The 11,180-nt window shown below is 44.3% G+C and overlaps 1 protein-coding gene across 2 annotated transcripts in view; it reads right to left on the bottom strand.

Annotated features, from left to right (window-relative positions):
• Positions 1-2,386: 2,386 nt before the first annotated feature.
• IL1R1 (interleukin 1 receptor type 1) overlaps positions 2,387-11,180 on the bottom strand; it is a 41,463-nt gene continuing 32,669 nt past the window's right edge. For both annotated transcript variants that reach the window (XM_080916651.1, XM_080916652.1), the window contains 5 exons: positions 10,436-10,553; positions 9,443-9,594; positions 8,005-8,148; positions 5,833-5,997; positions 2,387-5,356 (listed from right to left, as the gene is read on the bottom strand). In XM_080916651.1, the coding sequence (XP_080772777.1) occupies positions 4,938-5,356; positions 5,833-5,997; positions 8,005-8,148; positions 9,443-9,594; positions 10,436-10,553 (998 nt within the window). In that variant the 3' untranslated portion in view covers positions 2,387-4,937. The remainder of the gene's footprint in view (positions 5,357-5,832; positions 5,998-8,004; positions 8,149-9,442; positions 9,595-10,435; positions 10,554-11,180) is intronic.

The raw sequence follows: 11,180 nt of genomic DNA, 5'->3' as shown, positions 1-11,180 counted from the left end.
TCGCCCCTGTGTTTGAAATCTGCCTGTTTAACTGTTCACCCATTTGCTGACTGGCCATCTTGTTTCCTTGGTGTTGGGCTCTCGCAGTTCATTTTGGAGGCTGGGTATTAGCCACATGGATGGAATTGTGCAAGGAAGCAGGGAACTCAAGCACTGAAGCAGGACAGAAACTCGGTCAATGACCAAGTGTTCAGGAGGGACTACCGCTGTCCACCGGGGTGAACAAGGCACTGCATCACTCAGGAGAAACAGGACAAGTAAAGATGGCTGTGAAGAGGGAAAAAATCAGGAACCAGACTGAAATAAGCTGACAAAGCCAGAGGTGAGAAGCAGGCAACTGCTGTTTCAGAGAAGTCCGAGGAGTCCTTCTGGAGACATACTGAAGGACAGACAGACAGCCAACAAGCCCTAGACTCTCCCTGGACCAGGAAACAATACCCAAGTGACACTGGCAATCCATTCTAGGTGAAAGGTCCTTAAAAAGGTTGAACGAATATGGCTCCCAGCTGGCTGCGATCTTAGATCCTAGTGGGTGTCAACAGGATCCTACCAGCCCAGTCTCGCAAGACAGACCGGACTGGTCCAGCAGCTCCCCGGCTCAGAGAGGCAGTGTTCCTGTTTCATCTTTGGATTTAAGATGAATTAATAAGCAGGAGTTAGCTGCCTGAACCAGCCAAGTCTTCCTCAGCAGACGCCTGAACTGCAGGACGGGCACATCTCCGTGTGCAAGACCAGTGCTCGTTTGAAATGGTGCCGTCATCCATTTCCTGCAAGGTTTTCCTCCTCCAAAACTTACTTGGGCCTGTGCTCACACATGCAAACACCCACCTCCCCATCCCCCAGCACACAGAAGCCTTAATTCTGTTTGTAAAATAAATTACACCCCCAAATTCCTCTCCCCCGCCCTGTCTCATCGTACACGTGGTTTCTCGTGAAGAATCTTCTCTCCCATTCATCCTTGCAGCTGCAATGATTCATCTCTGCAATCTATTCTAGTGAACGTGAAAACACGTGTGGTTTTGTGGCTGATAAAACCAAGAAGCTCTATTTGGAGTCCCAGGTACAGGATGGAAGCGTTCCACGTGTGACCTGGATATAAATGAAGCCCTACCACAGAGAGCCAACCTAGGCTTCAGAAAGGCCAGGACCTCCACTCTCATTCAGAACCTAGACTGGTCAGGAATTCATAATTCGCGTCTTTGAAAGTGGGTGGCACTCTCATGGAGAATTAATTCCGGAGACCTCGATCTCCACAAGAAGGCAGTTCAAAATAAGCCAGGAATGGCATTTGGTGGAGAGAGGTTCTGTGTGACTCACTAGCCATGTTAGATCTGACCTAACACAATGGTTAAAACAAGTTTCCAGACACCGGACTGCAAACTTCTGTGTACCTACATTTTAACTTTTTATTGAGTGGTTTACTCAGTGAAACTAAGAACACTGGGGGGCCAAGCTTTATAGTACATTCATTTCAGATGCCTTGCTCATTTGTCTGAGGGATATGGATATTTACCCATAAAGGCTAAAGGGGACAGTAACAGTGACAATGATAGCAACAGTAATAGCACAGAAGATTTACATCTGTTTGTCATCAGTTTAGTGCTGTGTTGGGGACCAAGCCCAGGGCCCCAGCTAGGCAATTAGTTTACCACTGAGCAACCGGCTCACCCTTAATACCCTCCATAAACAAAGGAACATATGATTCTAAGTAAGGGCAATCAGGTCATGTGGTGTGCACAGAACTTCCTGTTTGAACATCAGCCTCATACCTTGCCTTAGTTGGAGTTAGCCTTGCTGTGATAAACACCATGACCAAAGCAACTTCGGAAGAAAGTTTTATTTGGTTTACACCTCCACATCACTGTTCATCACTGAAGAACTCAGAACAGAAACAGGGCAGGAGCTGATGCAGAGGCCATGGAGGGATGTTGCTTGCTGGCTTGCTCCCCTATGGCTTCCTCAGCCTGCTTTCTTATAGAACTCAGGACCACCAGCCCAGGGATGGCTCCACCCACAATGGGCTGGGCCAGGGATGGCTCCACCCACAATGGGCTGGGCCTCCCCCATCAATCTCTAATTCAGACAATGTTCTACAGGATTGTGTACAGCCCAAAATTATGGGTGCGTTTTCTTAACTGAGGCTCCCCACTTGCCTGTGACTCTAGCATATGTCAATCTGAATAAAACTAACTAGCACAAACCTCAGCTCCCCTATTCCCAGAACACCCTGCAAAAGACCTTGTCCTTCACATCAGAACCTGTGTAAGACGAAGAAAGGACAGAGAAACCAATTTCCAGTGATATTCAAAGGAGGCTTTAACAATATATTGGAAAACAAATTCAGTTTATTGATCCATAATATACACTGTACATAAGTGTTGTGTCTGTGGTACATAATATGTGGCATCTGCTGCAGAATTATAAAATCAAGTTCTTTAATAATAAAAAAACACCCTTCATTACTGACCAGCATAAATATAAATTATTTTAAAAAGTCATGGCTCAATACTTTCTCTATCATATGTAAAATTCAAAAGGCAGGAGAGGGGAAAAAATATAAATTCTGCTAAACCAGTTTTAAACACTGGCAATTCATACACGGTTGCAAGTGCAAACTTCTACAACACTTGGCCTTTGTAACACACCGTCAGAAAGTACGGTGAAATCTAAGCACTGGGGAAAACATGATCCTCAGCTGACACCAGATACTTCTGGGGCACATGGGGAGAAGTCACGGGAAGTCCCCATGGCCCATATGTGATGTTTCATCCTCTCTGAGTGCCTCTGGGAAGCAGCAACGACTCTACTTTCCGGTTGAGGGGCTTTCTCGGCACAGGTCCTATTCCCCCTCAGTGTCCCCAGTGTCACAAGATCTGTGGTTCTCTGTTCTTGCTCTCCCCTTCATACTGTCTGACCAAGCTTCTGTTAACTTCCATTCACACGTAATAATATATATGCATGCCAATACATTTTCTGGATAACAGGCATATATAATCTCTGCAAAATTAACCCTTTAAAGCATCACAGGTCAGGTAATGACCTCACTCCCTCAGACTTCTGGCTGCTGTCTGGGGCAGCCTTTCTTTCTCTGCCCCAGCAGTCCAGTGAACTGTGAGATTATTCTGAAGACAGTCATCAAGTTAAAAAACAAACAAAAAACAAAAACCAAAAACTTCTGTACCACCAAAAAAAAAATTTTTTTTTCTTCCTTAATTTTTCTCGGGAGAAGAAATGTTGACCTTAAGAGAAAATCTGAAAAAGGTAGGTGTTTATAATCCCAACACTGAAAAGGAACTGTGGGTTCCTCCTGTCAAGACACACCTCCACTCAGTTGCTTCCCAAAGAACACCCAGGTCTTTTCCCATAAGTACTAAGTACTGAGTACTGAATAAGTACTGAGCACTAAGTACTGAGTACTAAGTAAGTACTGAGGACTGAGGTAAGCACTCAGGGCTAGACCTGAAATCCAAAAGTCAGAGCACAGAGACAGAAACCAGCAAGTTTAAGGCCTAGGTCCAGTAGAGTCAGAAGAGTCCTTTTGATAAATGGGTCAGTCTCTATAAAATCAGGATAACTGCAAATTTAAATACGATTATGCAAGATCAGTTTAAAATAAAGGCCTCAGCAAATCTATACCATCTGTTCCCATGGTGGAAAGCAGTGAGCAAAGACACACCCACCACCTCTCCCTCGGAGGACTGATTTATGCTAGGAAAGAAACAACCATCCACACGGAAGCAGCAGAGTTGGAATGACAGACAGGAAGGACGGCAGGCAGCCCGAGTGGACAAGTCTTAGAGTAAGCAGAGATTGTGCATTCGGGATTTTAGCATGGAAATAAACTTTAAACTTGAGCAAACTCCTTGTCAGGTGGAGAAAATGCAAGAGCAAATTGTCGGCATGGGAAGTGGATGTCAGGGCAAAGATGGAGGTAGTGCGTTGAAGCGGTGGGTACAGAGAGGTTTCATAGCAGTTTCACAGCAGGACGGTGAAGGAGGGGGGTGGGGAGGGGTGGAAGGGCGGTGGGGTGTGGAGGGGGAGGGCTGACAGGAGCACCGGACCAGACAAGGAGAGGAGCATAGACTTCAGTTTCTGCCTCTGAAGCGAGCGCACACCCAGAAGTATTACAGACTCAGGGTAGGGGGTGAAGCCCCCACCCTGGCGGTGGGGGAGGGGTCAGAGCAGAACCTCATGCTTGCAGGCAAATGTTCAGACCGTTCTGGTGACAGGACAGACAGACGGAGAGAAGAAGCATCGCTTTTATTTCCAGAGAAGCAATGAGGCCCCGTTAAAGGTTAAATGCAGAACCATTCCTGGGTGGAGGCTCGAATAAAAGAAACCTGAGGCTGGCTGGCTTCCTTCTACAGCTGTTTTAACATCTACTCTTCTGCAGAAAGCTCAAGTGACTGCAGGGAAGAGAACCACAGAGAATCTTTCTTCTCTGAAAAGGCGGTTTTCAAGATCCACACAATAGAATCTAGTCTTTGAAAACGAACTTTCGCGGCCAAGCTGTCTGGAAAATACATGTAAGGAGTGCCCTTCCACTGAGGGGTATCAGTAAACCTCACCTGCACTGAGACTTAGGGGAGCCAAAGTGTCCTCAGACAATGACAATCCCACTGTGAGACTCCACAGAATCTAATGAAACCAAAGGACCATTTCCTGAAGCTTCCTACTCCTGGATCACTGCCTCGACTGTTAGTCAAGCTTCCTGAGTAGCATCTCTGAGCCACCATTGCTCCGGGACTTCCCAAGCAATCTGCTCTGGACGGCTCTGCCACCAAGTCCTGTTCTGCTCACAATCCTATTCCAGGTGACCCGGGACAAGGGACTGCACAGGTTTGTTTCATGACTGTTTTACTGGGAGGCACAGCCCAGTTGCAGCATCTCATGACAGGAGTCATTGCAAAGTTCTTGGCCCGCCCATTTTTGCCATGCTAGCCCATTGGTAAGTGTGTTTCTGTCTGCAGTTTCTTCTTACTGTCCAGCACAGGATCCAGGGGTGGTAACTGGTGTTTAGGCAACTGTGATCGCTGTTGGGCTGGCATCTGGTATCTTAAGTTTTTCCAGAACCTGGTCTTTGCAGACTGTGGTCTTTCTTTAAAGTCTCCTGACCAGCAAATGGCTCCATGTTTCTGCTTGATAAATTGGATCGATTCTGGCATTTTCTCATAGTCTTGGATTTTCTCCAACTCAAGCAGGACAATTTTAATTCCTTCCCGGATGAGAGCATTGTATATCGCTATTTGCTCTTCAGACGATCGACCCAGCCAGCTGAGGCCTCCCATGTCTCTCACTAAAATGATGATCAACCTTCTGCTTTTTCTTACGTTTTCATTAGTAACCTCGATGGTATCTGCGGGGACACAGAGCACAACGCGGTCAGGCAAGCGGCCATCTGTACATTCTCTTCTGAACTCAACACTCAAAGAAGTTCTTCCCAGACTCTTTCCTATGTCTCCTGCTGCTTCTTCCTTGCCTTACTTGAGATTCAAAGACAATTAAAACTTACAGACCAGCTCAAAAACTGGCCCACAGAGGATGGACTTTGCTCTTAGAACCTGGAGACCCCTCAGTGAAAATAACTTTAAACTTCTTGTTAAATTCATTGATCTATAACACTCCTAGTCTATTAAAGCAGTTGAGGATGATTAGATCTAACGAGTCACTAAAAATTTCAGGATAATAAAAGTCAACATTGACCCAACAAACTAAGAGAAAGTTGATGCCACACACCACTGAAGACATTCTCCAGTCTTCAGATATGGACAACGGTGACATCCTTCAAGAATCAGAACTCAGCAACTAACTTCACAAGGAGCATTTACATACCTTCTCCAACATAGTCATCCCTTCCATCAATGAACAGTTTGTATCCAAACTGTCCCTCCAAGACCTCAGGCAGCAGTTTAAACACAAAAGTATCCAGGTTTAAGGATTCCTCCCCGAAGGTCTTGGGATAAAGTATATAGGCATCGTAGGTCTTTCCATCTGAAGCTGAGAGGGAAATAAAATACATTTAGAGCCGTGATGGGAAGGGGATTGTAGAAATCAACACCACAAAAATTCATGGCTGACAGAAACAGCAATACTGAAAGTCTAAGGGTGCTTTAAACACAAGAGAGATTGTAGCTTCTGTTTCCATGCTCCTTAGAGAACAACATGCCTTTTCATAAATTTTAAGTATGCATGTAAGTTTTCCTCATATATTTAAATAGTCTCCACACTAGTTTTTATTGTCAGCTTGACACAACTTGTTGTTTGAGAAGATGGAACCTCTTGAGAGAGCTCCCACTAGACTAGCAATAAGGCATTTTCTTGACTTATGATTGACGTGGGAGGGCCCAGCCCACTGTGGGCAGAGCCATCCCTAGGCCGGTGGTCCTCAATGGCTTTAGAAAATGAGTTGAGCAAAGTGTGGGGAAGGAACCAGTAAGTAGCACCCCTCCATACTCTCTGCTTCACTTCCTGCCTCCAGGTTCCTGCCCTGATTTCCCCAGAGATAGACTACAAGCTGTAAGGTTAAAGAAAAAAAATACACCCTTACCTCAGTAAGTGGTTTTGGTAATAGTCTTTTCTCAGAGAAAAGAACCCTTAACTAAGACAAATGATCACAGAGGCTATAATCAGACTGTAACCTTTGACTATTAGCAAAAAACTATCATTCCATTCTTTTGAATGTATAAAATATAACCTAAATAATGGGATTTTAGATACACTGGTGTTAACTTTTAAAACACGGACAATCTTTTTCTATTTCAAAAATGCACGTTATCCATTCCTTGTAAACTTCATACATGCATGGAGTGTATTCGGATCCTATCTACCTGCCTCTGCTCCACTCCACCTCTCCCCAGAGCACTCCTCGGAGCACACACCCCGCCCCCACCCCCGCCCCAAATTCCTGTCCTTCACTTATATCCCTCTGAGTCCAGTTAGAATCCTTTGTACTGGAATCAGCATAGAGCCATCTTCTAGAACACAGGCCACGTACCAAGGAACAGAATACCAAAGAAGACTAACTGTCCCCAGCAGCCATCTCAGCTAGGGGTGGGGCTCACTCCCCACGGCTGGATCTTCACAGGCAGCCATGGCTTCTTTTCTAACACTAGCAACACACAAATTGTCCCTATTTTTTTTCTTAAACTTATACATTTGACTTTTCCTATAGAATATTGTTTGTTATGCTTGCAAGTTTATTTTTACTTCCTGGAAACAAAAATTGCATGTTGAAATCTTCTTCTTCTTCTTCTCCTCCTCCTCCTCCTTCCTTCTTCCTTCTTCTTCCTCTTCTTCCTTTTCCTCCTCCCACCCTCCTCCTCCTCCTCCTCCTTCTTCTTTTCTTCTTCTTCTATGTCAGCCTCTGTTTTCACTAATACATGCCAACTCTAAAATAGTTACTTGTTTGTTTGTGATGTTTTCATCTACGTGTTAATTTATCCGGTTACCCTGCTTCTCTTCCTTTTGCTCCTCTCCCACGATACCTTTTGAAATCCTGTTTTACTACAAAACTGCCCTCATATAGCATTCTTTGCCCCCCATATTCAAGCAACACGACCAGGCCCTTGTCACCTTTTCTTACTCTATTGCCTAAATACCTCAAAAACTACATTCTATTATTCTTCCTCCTATATTACTTTGATGTGATGTGATTTTATAGAGAAAAGGGGACTTTACTTGGGTATGGAAATCTCTTTATTTCATTTGAATGTGAGTTATGGAGTCCACAGGGCACATGCAGCGCAGAGCATGTCGCAACAATGGATTCTGGGTAACTAACTTACAGACAGGTGCTCTAAACACCTGCATGTCCTGCTAATATGAAAGCTAGGATGGTAATTTACATATGAGTGTTACCAAGCCTTATCTGTTATGAAACTAAACAAGAATAAAATGTTCCTCTTCTATAAGTTAATGTCATTGGTAAGAGTCCTCAATACAGATGCCATTCATATTCATATTTGACTATTCAGAGAAGACTTTTCCTGGAATACAAAATCGTACCTTTTGAAGGAAGAAAACCAGAGCAGGTGTCCCTGTACCAAAGCACTATATCAACCTTGAAGACTTTATAGATACAAACACAGCACACAATGGTAGCTGTGAGGATGACAAAGCCCCCGATGAGGTAATTTTTGATGTCAGGAACTACAACAAAAAAGAGGAGAGAATCGTTCAAACAAAGAAGGACGGGAGTTCTTGGCACGGCCATTTGAATGCTTTTACCACCAACAAAGCATATTCAGGAACCACTTTATCAGACCCAGTATGGCCACTAGTAAGAAGGGCGAAGAAAGTCCATCAAAAAATTAAGGTCATTCTTTTAAATTTTCATCTATAGCATGACGCACAGTAAAAGAAAACCCACTGCAAACCACAGAGACAGAGTTCATGGGGACACAGTGGAAGTCAAAAGCCTGCAGGATTCCCTGTGTGGGGCGAGTGTGTCAGAAAGAAACAAAAGCTAAAGGCCAGAGAGGCAGGAATGGGGAGAAGAATCCAGAAGAGGAAAAGCAACAAAAACTGCTTTTTGCTGCCAAGACATGAATAGCATCCAGGAAAACTATAAATACTTAATGATTACCTTTCTGTTTCATTTGTTTTCACATTTGTATATATTCTTAGTCACTACAGAGCATTTACACAACACTTCACATTTGCGCACATGCCCCGTTTTGCTTAGCCAGCTTTAGAGTATTTAAACAATATCTCACAATCATTTTCAGGTTTTTTCTTTCTTTTTTCTTTTTTATTTTTTCGACCATACCAATTCTTGAAAACTAGTGGTCTCGGACATCCTTTTTATAAGCAGGGTATTTATGCTTTCCTGTGTACAGCCATCTTGTTTGGTTGTGTGCTCAAGCATATTCATGGGGTACTTTCAATAAAGCAAATATAGGTAGCTATTGGCCAGGGAGAAGAAGCAGGAGGAGGTGGAGAAGAAGAGGAGGAGGAAAAGGGGAAGGGGAAGAAGAAGGGAAAGGAGGGGAAAGGGAAGAAGGAGAAGGGGAAGAAGGGGAAGGAGGGGAAGGGAAAGGAGGGGAAGGAGGGAAAGGGAAAGGAGGGGAAGAAGAAGAGGAAGGGGAAGGAGGGGAAGTAGGGGAAGGAGAAGAAGAGAAAGGTGAAGAAGGAGATAGTGAAGAAGGAGGAGTAGGAAGAGGAAGAGAAATGGGTGGTATCACAGTCAAAGATACTAAGAAGAGTTCCTTTCTGTGCCTGGAATAAAGGATGTCTCTAAAGTGGTACCCAGACAGAGGCAGGAAAAGAGGTTCAGTCACTGGGTCCAGCCAGAGGGATGGACAGATCAGAGAATTCAGCACAGGAAGAATGGATGGAAAGTCATAGCTGAAGAAGGAGTGAGGGGCGAGGGGCGTTCCAGGCAAAGAAAAGCACAGTGGAATCCATCAGGCTATCAGCTCTTAAACGAGTGTCTGTTACTCACCTGGGTATACTAACCGCACGTGTGCAGATTCTAAAATATTTGTGTTCTTAACGAAACAGATAAACGGATAGCGATAAAACTGGCTTCTGACTTCTGAAATGTTAAGTGTTGTAATAAGTGTGTACTTTCTTTTGGCTGAAGGATGTTCCAAACTGTTCAAGAGAAAGGGGTGAAGAAGGGGTTAATAAAATATGCACACACACACACAGTCTCTCACGCATACACTCTCACAAAATACACACACACATGCATGCATGCACACACTCTCACAAACATGTACACACTCACATAAACACCCTCCCTCACACACTCTTTCACACTCTTTCTCTCTCACACACACTCTTTCACACATACACTCTCACACACATATGCACACTCACACACACTCTGACACACACACATATACTCTCTCTTTCACACACATACACACACACATGTGGCAGGGACAGATGACAAAGTGTGTTGCACAAGAAGGAACAAGAAGGAGTTAATCAAAACCCCAGAGCTCTTCATCCATTTCGTGGAGACTGAGGCCAAGCATCTGATTCCTGATTCCCTCCAAAAGCCTTTCCAGACTCTACTTAATACACATGAAAAGCACCTCAATGACCTGCTGTCACAGCACAAAATGGAATGTAAGAAAGGTGCTTCTAGCCGGTGTAGAATTTGTGTAGTGACACATAATTTTAACAACAACAACGAAAATACAAATTCTCACAAAGTTGTCAATCACTCAGCAAAGCTCAAAGTGGGCAGCAAAGGGCTAAGAGCAGCCAACCTTAAGCTGGCCCTTAGTCACACAGTCAGAACTAGAGCAAGTGTGCCACAGATGTGTCACAGGTGTGCCACAGGTGTGCCACAGATGTGTCACAGGTGTGTCACAGGTGTGCCACAGGTGTGCCACAGATGTGTCACAGGTGTGCCACAGGTGTGCCACAGGCGTGTCACAGGTGTGCCACAGGATGTAGCGTTGGAATTGATTGGCAAACTCACAACTGATAGTCTTCAGCTAGGAGTGGATCGTCCCAGTCAATTTCAGACCCATTCCACTTCCAGTAGACAAGGTCTGAGAACTGGCCCGTGACATTGCAGATCAGTTGTAGCGTGGATCCTGAAAAACAATGCATTTGACTTCAAAGACTGTTGTCTTTATTACAATCTGTCTATATTTATGAGTCTTTGTTGAATAGGAATGTTAAAGTATGGAAAACCAGAACGAGAAAGGAAAATTTCCCTAATCCTCATCACCCAGAGAACACCACCATTTGGTTCTCTATACATCCGAGTCTTGGTCTCTCTCTTTAGACAGCACCAATCTGCAAATGGGATCTGATTGCCTATTAATTTGTAATTATTGTGGCTGGGAACTTCAGCCTCCACGGTTAGTCCTCAGAAATACCCTGTTGCTATGAGGCCATTTAGCGTTTCATCACATTGTTAAGCACTAAACGGTACAGTTATTGCTGAATGAAATTTCTAAAATTTTTGTGATCATGGTTAATATTTTAAGGAACATTCCGCTTACATTACCATTTTCACAAATCTGCAAGCATCGCTTGGAATGAGAACCCAGAGGCAGAACTTTCTTGTAGCAGTGGGACTCAAATCCATGCCCTTTCCGAGTTCCCCGTCCTTACAAGAAGATACAGCTTTGTATCCAAACTCCAATCAAGTCAGGCTCCATAGAGCAGCACGCTCAGCTGTCATTTCACACAGAGCCCCAGAAAACATGGGTTAT

Source organism: Micromys minutus (assembly GCF_963924665.1).
Source record: "Micromys minutus genome assembly, chromosome: 5".
In the NCBI taxonomy this organism is placed as follows: Eukaryota; Metazoa; Chordata; class Mammalia; order Rodentia; family Muridae; genus Micromys; species Micromys minutus.
Note: the sequence above shows the minus strand (reverse complement) of the source record. Positions and strands in the feature narration are given on the sequence as shown.